Source organism: Brassica napus, chromosome A2 (assembly GCF_020379485.1).
Source record: "Brassica napus cultivar Da-Ae chromosome A2, Da-Ae, whole genome shotgun sequence".
In the NCBI taxonomy this organism is placed as follows: Eukaryota; Viridiplantae; Streptophyta; class Magnoliopsida; order Brassicales; family Brassicaceae; genus Brassica; species Brassica napus.
Window position 1 is genome coordinate 13,647,847 of NC_063435.1, and position 16,737 is coordinate 13,664,583.

Sequence of the window (16,737 nt, forward strand, 5' to 3'; positions counted from 1 at the left end):
TGTCTTCACGTCTTGCACGTCCTCTCTGGACCGGATCATATGACTAACTTATCTTTTGTAATCATTATTCATATTTCTAAAGTCTAAAAGTTCTTCTAACATATCATCTGCTTGAATTCACAATTAATCATTTTGGTAATGTAACAACATGTCTTATCTTTGGTAATGTCTTAAACCTGCTATGATTCGGTAACATTAGTTAGTCAGAATCTCACTAAGCCACGTTAAATTTCTGTGTTGATTTTTTTTTTCTTTTTTGCGATTGTTCGTATCTCTCCCTCCATTATTTCCTTGGATCCATTAACCCTTTCACTTCAACGATAAAATGTCCCCTATCGAAAATCATCTTTCAGTATTATGAGTCATATTGTATGATGATCCAATAAAGATAAAAACCAATTTTTGATATAAGAACAGAACCAAAAGGAAAACTATCTTTATTTTTCCAACAAATCAGGAAAATTACAAGGCTGAAGAGTTTGTAATATTTCAAAACATAATGTTTTCAACCTGATCACGGGGAGATTTTGATCTCATAGCTCTCAAGACTTTGCTATGTACATCTTCCGTTTCAGTTCCAATTAAAATCATCATTACAGAGCCTATATGAAACATCATTTGAAATCATCTACTCTTCTCTCCAAATCCGTCCGGTGACTCTTAACTTGAGCTCTTCTTTGTCACTGCCTGAAAACAACAAAGCCATGTTTCTAGGGATGATGAGACCGTCCTGACTATCACGGACCTTCCTGTGACCGTCTCTGATGCTTCTGGGAATCCCTTGCCACGTCAGCTTACGGCTGTGAGCTCCAACTTCCAAGCTGTAACTAAACTTCTTAGCCTCGTTCTCGTCTCCCATGAACTGCAGAAACGCCATGTACACCGGCGCTCTCCCCAGCGTTGAAACGCCTCAAAGTGTAAACAGAACTGTCTTCCAAAACAGTTGAACACCTAAACCAAAAGCATCAGACAAGAGATAAGATTCTTTCTCTCATGTCTAGAATAATCATATATGTAGATAAGATAAGATGCATACCGTGAGCATCCATGTAGCATTCTCAACTTCTTGAGGATTAGACTTGACATTAACGGTGGTTGAAAGTGCAACCACTATGCATATCGACTTTATGATCGTCTTTGAGATGCTCAACAAGGGGTTGGAAAATGTCGTGACACCCTAAGCTTTGGTACCGGCATGAAACCTCCAACGATTCCGCAACCTTCTCGAGAGCCAAGCATCTTATGTTGCCGAGCTCGTAACGGCATGTAGGGCGCACGTGTTCTGCACTTGTTGTTTGCAGCTGGAACATAACGTGTGGCCATTGGGACACTATGGGAAAATTAACAAACCTAGATGTCAACGTTAACTACACAAAAGTAAGTTGAGTGTCGGAGAAAGAGTAGAACAGTGGCACACACACATGAGATTTGTGCAAACCGGACATTCGAGAAGCTCATGAACACCATTGCCCTTGCTTGAACGGATTTTTCCAATGGAGACATCCTAACCTCGTAAGCTAAGCCTATCCAGTTAGACTCCAAGGCTTCTTTGTAAGTACTGCCACCAGGAGCCATAGCTTTCTTTATGGCCTATTAGCAATCAAGTGTTATGGAACTTTCCTATCTTGTGGTAGATGAATATACTTTTGCTCTCCTGCAGGGAGATTAAAAAATTGCAAATGTAAGTTAATATAATAAGAAGGAAAACATAACAGTTTTTCACCAAAAACCTCAAAAAGAAAATAAAGAAAATGGTATTATAGACAAGCAGCAGGTAACATGTTGTTCAAAAGTAGGTTAGGAGGAGGTAGATACTTAGTTCACTTGATCAAGTTTATTTCTTTATTTCTGAAAAACAGGATCAGCAGGTCTCTTAAACAGTACTATATACATTGAACATCAAGTCTTTATACATGTCTCGGTCCAACATTATAAAACTTAGCAGCCACTTCGCCACGTTAAATTCAAAGATAAAATGTCTCGGTCCAACATTTTGTTTGTTTCGGAGGGAGCTCCGTTCACGGCGGTTCTGATTCGCAGCAGAGGAGTTCAAGGTTCCTCCCCAAACCAGCGCCATCATCACCAATGGTACCTTTTAAAACCTCGCAATGATTTTCATTTGATTTGTAGCTTTTGTTCGAAATTTAATTGATAAATAGCGAAATTGAATTTTAAAACTGTTTCTTTAGACCAAACAATGATTGTGTCCTTTTCGAGTTTTGTCTGTTTCATGTTCATATGTTTTGTGTAATCAGGAGAATTCTCTTAGATATGGGATCATATATATATATATATATATCATTGCATGTAAGAGACTTCTCTGTCTATAAAGTTTAAAAACTGAAGCTTTCTATTGCCTAAAGATCTAACAGTGATTTATTCTTGTCAACAATACTCAAGATTGCTGATGTATCTGTATTCATGTCTGCAGATGGGATCGGGATCAATCCCCAACAGGCGCAGGTGACATTTTTGAGTTCTTGAATTGGCTTTTACTCGTGCTCTTTCTTTTTTACTTTTATTTGTTTGTGTAGCTCATTCTAAGCTCAATTATTGTCAATCTCTTAAGTGGAAAGCTAATGTGTGTTTGTTTGTTTGATGTCAGGAAACGTGTTCCTGAAGCAAGGATCTGAACTAAGACTCATCCCCCGTGATAGAGTTGGAGCTGCGTTTTGTTATTGATCCAATGAATCTTGTAAACCGAATGAGTGAAACACAGTACCAGAAACATATTAAAAACTTTTGACATATTGAAATGGTTATTGTACAACTTCCTTTTTTAGACAAGAAAGGGAACTGGATCTGGTTTAAAGTTATATCTTTGGGTCTAATTCATGGTTATGTGTTACATTTATATCGTCCATGTTGTGCACTACACAAAGCTCGAGCATCTCTTTGAATGTTTACTTACTCATTAGGCTAGCGATTTATTTTTGTCTAGTCCGTGTGGTGCGTTTACGCTGTTTATATCCGGTACACGTCTAGCCAACATTATTGGATCCTTGTCGGACTGATTAATTATAGTCGATAATGCTAAAGGCTCAAGGTAGGCTCCAACAAAGCCACGTCGATTCTTTCCTTTCTAGGGAATAAAAAGCTCAATATTTTCGTTTATCAGTGTAGGCCCAACGGGCCTAAACTATAATCAACTGACAGGAGAAAAAAAAAAGTGAAGCAGCGATAAGAATTCGAGTAGAAATCACTTTGTATCTAATCTGAAGAGAAATTCATCTTTGTTACTATAAATAGAAACTTCAGACTTTGACCTAAATGCAAATTATCTTCCATTTTTAAAAACGTTCCGTGCGTCCCACGCAAACCTCGCATCTTCTCCAAATTTCTCTCCCCTCTCTTCTTACAACCACCAGATAAAATCTTAACCTAACTTCTCCGATCGTCCCCTAACAATGTCTTCTCCACTCGCCGCAAAATCCAACCCAACGACTCGCTCCATTTCGTTAAACATCCCACACTCAGCTCGTCCCAACCGCCACCAAGATCTCCGGTACAGCCTCTCCGCTGGTCCTCGTACGAACGAAGATCGTCCGCAGTCTGGAAACGGCGTTGCCGGAATCCTCTACAAATGGATAAACTACGGCCAAGGATGGAAACGGCGGTGGTTTGTTCTCCAGGACGGTGTGTTGTCGTATTACAGAATCCACGGGCCGGATAAGATCTCTCTCTCCGTCGAGATGGATCGGAGATCGAAGCTGATCGGCGGCGAATCCTTGCGGTTCATATGCCGTCATAGCAAACGTGGTGATGTGCATAGTCCTGGCAAACCGCTCGGTCAAATTCACCTCAAGGTTTGTACTTATTTGAGAATACCTCAGTATTTTATAAGATTATGGAATGTAGCTGAAATGTATAAAATGTACTGAATATACACAAATTCAATTGTAGTTGTTGTTGTTTTTTTAAGAAAACAAAATTATAAATCAATCGGAAGTCGCGAATTAGGATTCAATAACAAACCGACTCGAACAAAATATAGAAGTGTATAAGTTATTTCTTAACACTTATAGAGAAATTGTAATCTTATGGCGTAGTTGTTAAACGTAACTTAACATATATATAGAGAAATTGTATAAACCGTTTATAAAATAAGTGAGTATTTCCAATTTTTTTGAAGGTTACAATTTATCTCGAAATGCTCTTGTGTTTATAAATGGTTTAAAACTTTTCTTTATACATATTAAAATAAAGTTTATTCAAACACATTTTTAGATTTTCCTATATATTTTTTTGTTCACTAGATTTTCCCTATATTACAAAAATGAATTTTGCTCCAAAATAAAAAAAAGCATTATATATTTTTTTGATCAAATATATATATATAGAGAAATTATATCATGATGACTAATGACATACATTAGAGCAAAACTCACATCTACAATAGAGTTTTTTCTATTTTTTAGATAAGCTTTAACAACTACACCGTCAATTGCATGTGATTTTCATAGTCTAAAAAAATGTCTCCACTTCTTGACAAAAAAAATGTCTCCACCAAAATTATATCAAGGTTTCGATTTATTTGAGAGTGCTCTAGTATTCTCAAATGTTTTTAATTTTAAAAAATCCACCTACAACTGCACGCATATTTTTAAAGAATCCTGTGTTTTTTATATATAGGTCTCATCAATCGGACAAGGCATATCAGACAGCAAGAGATTCACTGTATTTACTGGTACAAAGAGTCTGCATTTACGAGCAGCATCAAGTGAAGATCGTACAGCTTGGATCGAAGCTTTGCATGCTGTTAAAGAAACGTTTCCAAGAATGTCAAACGAAGAGTTAATGGCAACGACAACTAACGTATCAATCTCGACCGATAAGCTAAGACAAAGATTAATGAAAGAAGAAGTTGACGAGACAATCATCAAAGATTGCGAAGATATAATGAAAAACAACTTCATCGCATTGCATAATGAGGTCATGACACTTAAACAGTATCAGTGTCATCTTGTGGATACTCTCAAGAACGTTAATAGTGTACCAGAGCTCGAGTAACAGTTTTTGCATGAGTTATCTATCTCGTCGTTTTAATTTATCATCAGTGATGTTTAAAGTTGTTCTTTTCATAGAAATAAAATTTGCATAAGATGAGATCATTTATTTTATAATATTATTAGACTTTGTAATGTGGGTATTTGTAAATTCAATGAGCTTAGACTTTCTAAATAATGGAGTTTATAGCCAGTTCAGTTAAAAGTTTAGAGCATCATTAGTGGTGTAGTTTCTTCGTAGAGTATCTAGTGAATTTAATAATTATATTGTTTTGCTATATAATTAAAACTAAATGAAAAAGTAAAGAAACCAATCATTTTATTGACACATAGCATTTTAGTCTCTTATAATTTGTGTTGAGTTGCTAAAGAAAATAACTTTCTACTGCTTTCATTTATTTTTTTCAACCTTTTTTTAACAATTTAATGTTGAAGATATTGGAAAAAACATATAGTTGCTCATGCTCTTAGCTAAATATTGTATTAAAACTATTATATAATGCAAAACAAAATTGCGGATTCAAAATATTCAATAGAAATTTTGGAATGGAATAACATACAGAATTTTGTTCAGAAAGAAAGGGATAACATACAGAACAACCAAAAATTGAGAATACAACAATTTAATGGAAATAACATATAACTTGTAATATAAGCCAGATATTAAAGAACAATCTATTAAAAGCATTATAGTACATACTTCGATATTGCAGTTTGTTTTTGGTAAAATGTTAAATCCGATATTGCAATTTTGTTTTTGGTTTTATATTTTGACGATGTCAGTGCGTGTACTGGTTAATTCAGTTGGGGATTCATGAAGTTCCAATCTTATGAGTTTGTAAACGTTTTTCAATACAAATTTTTAATTATATGACGCAGTCGTTTAGCTATATGCACCGTCAAGGAATTAATATAATGCATGAAAACGCTAGGTAATGGACACGAACTCACAACTATGAATCAAAGTTATTTTAAAATCCTAAAATCATCCAATGTACCCAGCAGACACATTTTTTAAAGTTCGAATTTGATAGCAGATCATAAGATAATAACAGAAGGCAGAAAACATTAAAATAAATAAATTTGGTTAAATCGCTCTGCCAACGATGAAAACGTATATATAAAAGCTTTTTGTATTTCAAAAATTGAATGAAGCAAAAAATTACGAAGGAAAATACCAAAACTAAGAGCATGGACTTTCCCTTTCGAGCTTACAATACAAAGAGACGTATACGTAGTTTCTTATAAATTTAAAACCCATTAAGACGTAAGTCCGATAAATAATTTATTCAAATTATTAGGACGAGAAAAAAATAGAATAAATACGTATTCAAACTTCAAGTTCAACGCCATTTCTCCTCAACTCAAATAAACTTACAAAAGTGGACAATGCTTTAAATACGGCTGGACTATCTTATATTCATTGAACATTAGTACGTTACACCTTCTTTATGATTCGTTGTTAAATACAGCATGGAACAGAATAGATACTAGAAAACAAAACATTCACGTACTTTGAGTCAAGAGTTGCTGCGGTTCTGACATCGTGTTAAAAACTACCCACACGTTGAACCAGTTATATAATTTAAAAACCTAAATAAAAATTGACTAAAATTGTGAAATAAACTGAGAATATTTGATGTAATTCAATAAACAAATAATGGTAAAGAAGGATGGGTTTGGTATAATCTGGAGTGACAAGACGTTGGTGTAAGGCTTATTGAGGAATGGGCTTTGATTCTCCATCAGAAGAAACGAAACATCGTTACGTCAATATCTGAGCTACTCCCTCTTCATATCAATCCATGCTTTAGTTGCATACATCACCATCCCCCTCATAAATATTTTTAATGTAAACAGATTAGATATCAAATTCAAATCGTGGTGTGACTATAAGGTGATAGTATATTTCTAGTTTCTCACGTTGGACAATAACCAAGTTTAAGTTTCATGTAAAAACACACACACTGCAGTTTCGACTTACGACTCCTGGTCACACGGAAAGCAGACCGAATTAAACCATAGTTGAAACTAACATGTCCGAATAGTTATGGATTTGGGAAGAAGGGACTTGTGAGGCTTTGCTTTGATGCGTATGTTGTAGGTCGGCGGACGGCTATCTAACTTATCTGGTCATCCATCTTCTTTGTCTTTTCCCTTATATTTCTTTTCACTTTATTATTTTATCATTTTTTTTTCTGTCCAACAAAATTATAACTTTTTTTTACTAACACAAAATTTAACTTTCACAAAGAAAATTCTCATTTTGATTTTCTTGTTTAGGAATATTAATCTTTGAAATGATTTGACACTTATTTAAAATGTATATACTTGAAATTTTTTGATGGAATAATGTTTGGGTTTATATGATTTGTTCACTCATTCAATTTCTAAATATCTGCGCTTAGTTGTTTTATTTTCTTAAAGAAAGATTCAATTTTTTATTTCTAGAATAAGATCAAATCTATTTCATTTTATATTTACTTTTTAAATAATATTTAGATACAAATACACTACAATCTACCTCTATACTTTATAATTGTCATTACATGTTTTCGACAATAAATAATGTTTTATATTTTCTAATCTAACTGTACATAATAATAAGCTTTACATCTATTTTAAACACTTTCAATTTTACAAAATTGTAAAATACACTGAAAATGATTTAATCAGAAATGTTTTTTTTTTTTTAAGTTTTAACGTGTGATTAATTATGCTATTACAACGATGAGAAATATTATATAGACGATTCTACAGCCAACAATTCTACTATCATATGAGAATGCACGTCTGACTGCATTACTCTGAACCGTCCTATGAGATCCATATTCGATGATACGTCCTGCACCATGTTGAAAGCCTCTTGTAACTTTTTTTTTCTCCATAATTTGCATAATTTGCATTTTCTTAGGTTCGAACCTAAAAATCTCCAAATTTTACGAAGGTTCAAATTAACAATGACCGTAGCACGTGCGGAACAAAGCTATTGCACGTGATTACTCAGAGAAACATAATCTTCGTAGGATCTTTGACGCCAGGCAGGGACAGAGGGTTACTTTGCTATTAGATATCAATGACGTGGTTCTAATCTTAACCGCTTAATTTCTCAACACGTGGCACCGTCTATGTCGTTGGATTCTTCGTAGACGACGATATTAGGTGGGCCGTGACAGCCTAGTCTCAAATGCAAATGTGCCAGCTCAGCTCGATTCGTTCCAACTGTGTGGCTTGGACCTTCGCCTCCTTATTCATCGAAACAAAGATGATGACTCGCAATTAGAGTCAATTATTTTTTTAATTTTTATTCGCAATTAGAGTCATTTGTCTCTTGTTATACCTGTCTCTAATATTTTTTTCCCGAATCATAGCGAATCAAAATCTAATACAATAAAACGTTTTTAAATAAAATTCTTACAACGTCGCTCGGACATGCAATAATATTTGATTAAAATATAACGGGAGAAGAATTAGTAGTGTCATGCATTATTAAGATGTGGTTTAGTATTATCTTACAATTTAAAAATACTCATTTAATGCAGTTAACCAATAACAAGCTACCCAATAATTTAACAATATAGCTCTATCTGACAGCATGAGATCCCAATCTTATTTGATTGCTGGTAAGAAGGATGCATTGTATATTATAAGAATCTTCAAACTTCTTCATTTTAAAGTTTTTTTTTGCTTAAAAAATTATTACGGAATTAACTTCGGGGGAGTTCTTTATTTATTACCTCTTTTACGATTGAATGACTTTTGTGTCAGCCACAAAAAAAACTTCGTATTTAACAGAAATGAATGTATATACTAGAGTAAAACTCTATTCTAAAAAAACTCTATTTTAAGTTTAGTTTTTTCTCTTACTTTCATTTTCCACAAATAAAATAAAATTTCAGTCATTCTAAAACCGGAGAAGATCAACAAAAATAGAGTAAAATTTCTCTCCATTTTAAATAAGCGAAACAATTTACTATAAATTCTTTAATTTTTTTTTCTCTTTCCCACTTTATTTTTCCAACCATTTTACTCTATAATAGGGAAAACGATCTATTTCTCCTTCGTAACTATCATATAGCACTATATCTCCACGCTGCAAAAAAAAAACACTATATATCCACTAAACCATGATTTAGTGCTAGATCTCTCCGAATTTAAAGTTGTAAATTTTTTTTTCATGAATTGAAAGATGTAAAATTATTTATCACTAACTCAATCTTTTGAAAATTAATTGCCGATAAACCATGATTTTGTTGGTTTATTGTTAACCAAATATTTTTTAACCACTTAAACCAAAATAAAATCCAATTTTAATAAAACCCGACCCGTAAATGATCAGACCCGGTTTCTCTCTTGTTCTTCTTCTTCATTTACGGGTCAGGTTTTATTTAAAATTGGATTTTATTTTGGTTTAACTGGTTACAAAAAAATTGTTAACAATAAACCAACTAAAAAAATGGTTTATGAGCAATTAATTTTCAAACTATTGAGCTAAGTATAAATAAGTTTACATCTTTCAATTCATGGAAAAATAAATTTACAACTTTAAATTCAGGAAAATTTATCACTAAATCATAGTTTGGGGGATATATAGTGTTATATGATAGTTACAAGGAGAAATATATCGTTTTCTCATTATAAATATCATGAAAATTATAGATATTCATTACGCTAGTTTCTCAAACAATATTATTATTCTTTTGAAAACAAAATGTATAAAGTTTTTAGTCAAACAAAAAATTTACAAAGTTCTGTTGGTGCATAATCAATACCTTGAGTTTTTTTTTAATATTATCGTATATCCTTTATGTACACATAATTACTCAATGGCACGTCTAGTTTTTTTAATGTCCCTTTGAGCTAAAGTCTTACAATAATAAATCAAGGATACAAACTTGAATAGGGATTTTGTACTACTGAAACTTTAAATGCTGATGACCGACTTATAAAAAAGAAAAATTACATGATGAAATCACACAAAGTCATTAAAATCCATTATATAATTATCAAACATTATCATCCGTTTTAGGTTATTTTATTTCATTCGCGATGACGATTAGTTAATTGATAATTGTTGATTATCGTTTCTTAAATGAAGGAGATAAATATTACTAATCATTTGGTCTTTTACGTGGGTATCACATTACATCCATACAACGTAGGGCACGCCGACACTAGTTTTTAAAACTTATAATTAGCCTTTGCAGATTGTATTTTAGAAAGAAAAACTCTATCAGTACGTAGCAATTTTTGATTAGGGGAACATGTGACCGTATAATAAACCAACGAACATATTATAGTTTCAAGATTGGACATTTTTAATGATTATATTGTTTGTCAATGGTGAAAACTTGTAGACGACGGCAATTACGAATTAACTACGGTTTTAGTACAATGAGATTAACCGAAATAAAAAGAACTTTTCATATTTACACACGCACTCAGGAACGCATATGTATATAATGATTATGTGTTGACGAGAGAACAGTTATCTCGGCGTGCTCATTTGGGTGAAGATGTTCTTGGACCTGTGAATGTGTGTTATTTCACAAGTGAACTATAAAGCTGCATTTGGGTAAAAATAGATGTTACGTTATTAACTATGTTTAATCTGTAAAAAAACCAACATTAGACATTAATTTACCATGAAAAGGAGTATCTATAATCAATAACAACATTTTTGTGTGTTTCTTAATGGTATACTATATACTATAACCAATATAAAACCAAACTTCATAACACATCTACTTGGTAAAAAATTGAATTTGTTTTTTAAATGCGAGTCAGCTTTTGTTTTATTATTAAAATTGAAGTATTTTTGGTACTGTTTGGAAATATGGATATAATAGTATAAAAGAAAATTATTTGGAAACATGTTAGTAGTATAAAAAAGAACTATAATGTCGTTTTAATAATTTCATTAATATAATTACTTTTATTTTATTTTTATATTTCATTCAATTTAACAATTTCATTAATTATATTACATTAACAATAGATCACACCATTAGTTATATTACCATAATAATAATAGCGTAAATTTTTATTTATCAGTTAATCAACATTATCTTGTGTCAATTGTAAAATCAAAAATATAAAATAGTTGGGTTTTGCATAAGGTTAAACGTTAAGTTTAGTTTGTTTCACTAAAACTTTTTTTTTTAATTTTAGTTTCAATCTGTTGAAAATTACATAACCAAAAACATAATTCAAGGACATGTTTTTGTGAATAATATAATAACTTAAATCAAAATAATAAAAATATGTTACATTCATTGTCACTTAATTCTTCACTCCATATAATTATTTTACTAAATAAAAGACTTTTTTAATTTCATTGAATTTAGACAAACATAGAAAAAGTCTTTTTTATTAATTTATAAAACCAGTTAGGCATAAACATTGGCCAACTCTTTAGGTATGGTCTATTTTTTCGGGTATCGTTTTTTTGTTGTTTTGAAATTAGGCTCCACTTGAATATTATAAATTTGTGTGGATTTTGAGTTTTGAGTTTTGAGTTGGATCCTTCTGGGTCTAGATGATTTTGGTTCTAATATATAGTAACCTAAAAACAATCTAAATAACAAAGGTATCTAAAACGGGTTTGGATATTTGTAGCAAAAATAATCATATTATCTGTTTAGGTCCATGTCTTATGAATACAATTAGTTATATGGTTTACGACTCATCTAAAATATATAATCCTAACTACGAAAATCAAATCTGGTTTGAACTTTAAAAATGCTGTCATATAGTCATATTATTCATGTAATCATCAATTATCTATGGTGTAAAATTTTCTAATAAAAAACGTGAAATGTAATTGCATCCTGTAATATTATTATCTTACCCAAATCCCGTAATTACACTCAAGTCAATAAATTGGTCATAACGACGCGACTTTTTTTGGCGGGCTGGTGGGCTTTTTGTGTCCACTTCCCAATGCTTTATTCCAACACCATCTCACTGAATTTTACAAATCTACCCCTAAAATTAATTCATTTCTAAAGGTTTTTTGTTTCTCTCTTCACTTCTCTTCTCTCTCTATCTTTATCCTTTTGCTTTTGATGCTTCATTCTCCCTTTTCATTTTCCTCTCTGTAGCGTTTGTCTGTAGAAAACTCTCACCAAGGTTTCTTCTCAGATTTGAAATAAAAAAAGAAAGAAAAGTGTTTCTACACCACGACAAAATCCGTTTGGTTCTCGGACAGATCTAACCTACAATCTTTCGAATGCCGTTGCAAAGATCTCGAAAAACGGTGGAAAGCGAGGGTTTATCTAATGTGTGACCCTCTCGCGAGCGAACCAAAAGTCTCAAACGGCGTCGTACCCGAAGCTACTCAAGTTATACTATCCACCAGAAACGGCGTCGTTGTTCCGAAGAACGTTCTAGAAGGCGACGAAGCGGAGAGACGAGACGACTTGTTGCTACTTACCCTAACTCCGATGGTGCGATCCAAATCCCAAGGAGCCACCCAGCGCGTGACTCCCACGCCACCTCCGCCGGACGTCGAGAAGCCGTTACCTAACGGAGATCTCTACACCGGCACCTTCTCCGGCGGGTTCCCGAACGGATCGGGGAAGTATCTGTGGAACGACGGGTGTATGTACGAAGGCGAGTGGAAGCGCGGGAAGGCGAGCGGGAAAGGCAAGTTCTCGTGGCCGAGCGGCGCGACCTACGAGGGCGAGTTCAAGTCCGGGAGGATGGAAGGCTTCGGGACCTTCGTCGGCGCCGACGGAGACACCTACCGCGGCCACTGGATCGCCGATCGGAAACACGGCCACGGCGAGAAGCGCTACGTCAACGGGGACTTGTACGAGGGGACGTGGCGGCGGAATGTGCAGGACGGGAAGGGGAGGTACGTGTGGAAGAACGGGAACCAGTACACCGGCGAGTGGCGTAACGGCGTGATTAACGGGAAAGGCGTCCTCCTCTGGCCTAACGGGAACCGTTACGAGGGCCAGTGGGAGAACGGCGTTCCCAAAGGGCTGTTGACCTGTGCTGACGGGAGTTCTTGGAGTGAGATGAGGAGTTTCTTTGATGGGATTGAGAAGCGGAAGAGATCCAGCGTTGACAGTGGAGGTGGTGGTGGTGGGGAGAAGGTGTTTCCGAGGATTTGTATTTGGGAGTCGGATGGGGAAGCTGGGGATATTACCTGTGATATTGTTGATAATGTGGAAGCTTCGGTGATTTATAGAGATAGGTTGTCTGTTGATAGAGATGGGTTTAGGCAGTTTAGGAAGAATCCTTGTTGTTTCAGCGGTGAGGCTAAGAAGGCTGGTGAGACTATCTCCAAAGGCCATAAGAAGTATGATTTGATGCTCAACTTGCAACATGGCATCAGGTAATACATTCATTCTTCTTAATCAGTTTAGTCCTTAGGTTCTAAACCTCTTTTTAATAAATTAGTTTAAATCAACTAATAATATTAGTAAAAAATCACAAATTTGTCTAATTTAGTTTATTTTATATATTAATTTTATTGTTCAACTCAAAACTAAAATATTTTTATATAAATGTCATATATATATAAAATAAATTAGTATAAAACGTTAAATTAAAAATAATAATGTTTGGGCAGTTATGTGGTTATGAATCTGTGTTCTGACCAAAGTTTGATACTTTAGGTATACTGTCGGCAAACATGCTTCAGTTGTACGAGACCTTAAGCAGAGTGATTTCAACCCGAGTGAAAAGTTCTGGACAAGGTTCCCACCGGAGGGTTCTAAGACTACGCCCCCGCATCAGTCTGTGGACTTCCGCTGGAAAGACTACTGCCCTTTGGTGTTTAGACGGCTGAGGGAGCTTTTCACGGTGGATCCTGCTGATTACATGTTAGCTATCTGTGGGGACGATGCTCTTCGGGAACTGTCTTCACCTGGAAAAAGTGGGAGCTTTTTTTACTTAACTCAAGATGACAGGTTTATGATTAAGACTGTGAAGAAATCAGAAGTCAAGGTTAGTTAGTCGTTGGCTCTTGTCTTGACTTCTTGTTTCTTATTTGCATTCACACTAACTTGACCTGAAGTTTTTTGTTTTCTTAGGTGCTCCTACGTATGCTTCCAAACTACTACAAGCACATCTGCCAATATGAAAACTCACTTGTGACTAAGTTCTACGGTGTACATTGCATCAAACCTGTTGGTGGCCAGAAGGTTTGTGCTGTTCATCAAGACTATTTGCTTCCATTGGATAATTTTCTAACGTTTTTTTTTAATCTTACCAGACTCGGTTTATTGTCATGGGGAACTTGTTCTGCTCAGAATATAGAATCCAGAGACGGTTTGACCTTAAAGGGTCTTCCCATGGACGCTCCACCTCCAAACCTGAAGCTGAAATTGATGAAACAACTACTCTCAAGGACCTTGATCTTAACTTTTCTTTCCGTCTTCAGAGAAATTGGTATAAAGAACTAATGACGTAAGCTATCCAAATCACTTCTACCTCTTCTCTTCTCTGCTTATGCTATTTTTGGCTGCACATTACTAATCTGGGTGCATATCAATGAGCAGGCAAATTAAACGGGACTGTGAGTTCTTGGAAGCTGAGAGAATAATGGATTATAGCCTTTTAATCGGAGTTCATTTCCGAGATGACAATACAGGAGACAAGATGGGTCTTTCTCCATTCGTTTTGAGATCTGGTTAGTTATAACACCCTTCTCCTTCTTCCTCAAATCTTATTCTGCTGCTAGACCTGACCCATTGTAATGATATTGTGCAGGTAAGATAGAGTCATATCAAAACGAGAAATACATCCGCGGTTGTCGGTTCCTAGAAGCTGAACTTCAAGACATGGACCGTATCTTAGCTGGCAGGTACGCCAATCATCACAGTAAATGTTAAGTTGACCCAACATGACAGTCTTTTTGCATTCATAGTCACACAGAGTGGTTGAAAGGTTCAGTTTGAATGATTCCATATGAGAACTACGTTACATCGCAACGCATTATTAGTATTAAAAGTTGCTTGGCAGTTTTGTGGGGGCAGGCTCTATTGAATTGAAAACACAATAACTTTGTGGGGGCAAACACACAGATCATGTGTGGGGGCCTTTTTTAATGAGAAATGTAATTGAAAAATTTGATTGATTTTCTTTTTTGCAGGAAACCGTTGATAAGATTAGGTGCAAACATGCCTGCAAGAGCAGAACGAATGGCTAGAAGAAGCGACTTTGATCAATATTCCTCTGGAGGAACAAACTACTTGTCACACGGTGAGGTGTACGAGGTGGTTTTGTACTTCGGAATCATTGACATTTTGCAAGATTACGACATAAGCAAGAAGATAGAGCATGCTTATAAGTCTCTACAAGCGGATCCGTCTTCAATCTCAGCGGTTGATCCAAAACTATACTCCAAGCGGTTTAGAGATTTCATCAGCAGAATCTTCATTGAAGACGGCTAAAGATAATCCAAAGGTCTCTTCTTGTGTTTCAACTCTATGGAATTGAGAGCCCAAAGGGGCATATGCTGCTTGAATGGGGCAAAGGTTGACTTCATAGCGTGATGAGGTGAATTGAATTCTTTCATTTTATATTAATGAGAGTGATGAGGTGATCAAAAAAACAAATTTTTGGGTTGGGGATTTTATTTTTCTTTTGGAGGTGAGGAAGATATATGTGAATATAGATTTGTGGAGGTGAAGAAAAGTACATAAGCTGAGGAAAAAAAAAATTGGGGAATAAGATAAATTTAAATGAAAAGGATGGGTGTTTTATATTAGTCCCATTTGTTTTAGTTCCCCTTTTTTTGTAAACTAATTTTATTAGTTGAGACAAGAAAAAAATGCTAAAGATTTATTAAAATCTTCAAAAGAGGTCCCTCCCATATTCTTCCCATGGGATCCATCTCCTTCACCATCCTTTTCACATCTAAAGAAACTTTACCAACAACTGTTGTTATTCAAACTCTATTTCAAGTCTCATGTATGTGGTTCACATACATATTTGTGTAAGGATGATATTGGGGGCAAATGTGATAATATTTGTTCATATATGGAAAATGAATCGACTGATGTACCTATGCATGTTACAAAATATTTGGAGAAATCACAAATTCATAATACGAAAACATGTAATGTATATATTATGGTCAAAAGTAGAGAGAGAGTTTGTAATTGAGGAGGTTGTGTTATATCCTGAAAAGAAGAGAAAGCGAAGAGAGAAGACCACACATGTCTGCTTTTTTGTAAACTCTCTGTAATAAACATCTCACATTACCATTTCTTTATTATAGTATTTATAGTATGGTTTTCGATGTGTTTGTTGACTATTTTTATATATAAATATATTCTCCAGTCCGATCTATTCAGTTAGTACCAGTCCACGTTGCTTTGCATTGTAGATTTTAAATATGTAAAGCTTTTTGTGTTCACAGTAGACAAGTATGTGTTGGCAAAAAAGAAAAGACGAGTATGATATTATTGAATAACTGACTTAAGGGCATCTCCAACTACAAACACTATTTTAGTGTTAAAACTACACTATTTTAGTGTAATTTCAATACTAAAACCAAAGTCTTCTCCAACCATAACACTAAACTTCACACTAAAATTATTTTATAATATTATATGTATTAAGTTTTTTATTTATCATTTATTTAATTGTATGTTTTAGTAATAAAATAAGTGAATAGTGTTTTAGTAGGATGAATAGTGTTTTAGTGTGGTGAATAGTGTCACACCAAATTTGGTGTCAAATTTTAGTGTTACATTAAAATGGTGTAATTTTT

The 16,737-nt window shown here is 34.4% G+C and overlaps 2 protein-coding genes, 1 long non-coding RNA gene and 1 pseudogene across 3 annotated transcripts; 3 read left to right on the forward strand and 1 right to left on the reverse strand.

The window, feature by feature from the left end:
* Positions 1 to 441: 441 nt before the first annotated feature.
* LOC125575695 lies at positions 442 to 1,636 on the reverse strand (annotated as a pseudogene).
* A 264-nt stretch (positions 1,637 to 1,900) lies between these two features.
* Positions 1,901 to 2,852, forward strand: LOC111209342. The gene is made up of 3 exons (XR_007325392.1): positions 1,901 to 2,088; positions 2,432 to 2,463; positions 2,606 to 2,852. It is a non-coding gene; the product is annotated as an uncharacterized LOC111209342 (long non-coding RNA).
* Positions 2,853 to 3,289: 437 nt separating this feature from the next.
* LOC106412433 (oxysterol-binding protein-related protein 1C-like) lies at positions 3,290 to 5,158 on the forward strand. Its single transcript, XM_013853357.3, has 2 exons — positions 3,290 to 3,806; positions 4,633 to 5,158. The coding sequence occupies exons 1-2, from the start codon at positions 3,408 to 3,410 to the stop codon at positions 5,008 to 5,010; spliced, it is 777 nt and encodes a 258-aa protein (XP_013708811.2). The 5' UTR covers positions 3,290 to 3,407; the 3' UTR covers positions 5,011 to 5,158.
* A 6,671-nt stretch (positions 5,159 to 11,829) lies between these two features.
* On the forward strand, positions 11,830 to 16,027 carry LOC125587525 (phosphatidylinositol 4-phosphate 5-kinase 2-like). The gene is made up of 7 exons (XM_048758232.1): positions 11,830 to 13,350; positions 13,634 to 13,964; positions 14,051 to 14,161; positions 14,233 to 14,426; positions 14,519 to 14,649; positions 14,730 to 14,823; positions 15,112 to 16,027. The coding sequence occupies exons 1-7, from the start codon at positions 12,287 to 12,289 to the stop codon at positions 15,410 to 15,412; spliced, it is 2,226 nt and encodes a 741-aa protein (XP_048614189.1). The 5' UTR covers positions 11,830 to 12,286; the 3' UTR covers positions 15,413 to 16,027.
* Positions 16,028 to 16,737: the final 710 nt, after the last annotated feature.

Coding starts and splice junctions, on each gene's coding strand:
- LOC106412433 (XM_013853357.3), top strand. CDS start 3,408: ATGTCTTCTCCACTCGCCGCAAAATCCAACCCAACGACTCGCTCCATT. Junction 3,807..4,632: donor TCGGTCAAATTCACCTCAAG/GTTTGTACTTAT, acceptor TTTTATATATAG/GTCTCATCAATCGGACAAGG.
- LOC125587525 (XM_048758232.1), top strand. CDS start 12,287: ATGTGTGACCCTCTCGCGAGCGAACCAAAAGTCTCAAACGGCGTCGTA. Junction 13,351..13,633: donor AACTTGCAACATGGCATCAG/GTAATACATTCA, acceptor TTGATACTTTAG/GTATACTGTCGGCAAACATG. Junction 14,427..14,518: donor TGGTATAAAGAACTAATGAC/GTAAGCTATCCA, acceptor ATCAATGAGCAG/GCAAATTAAACGGGACTGTG.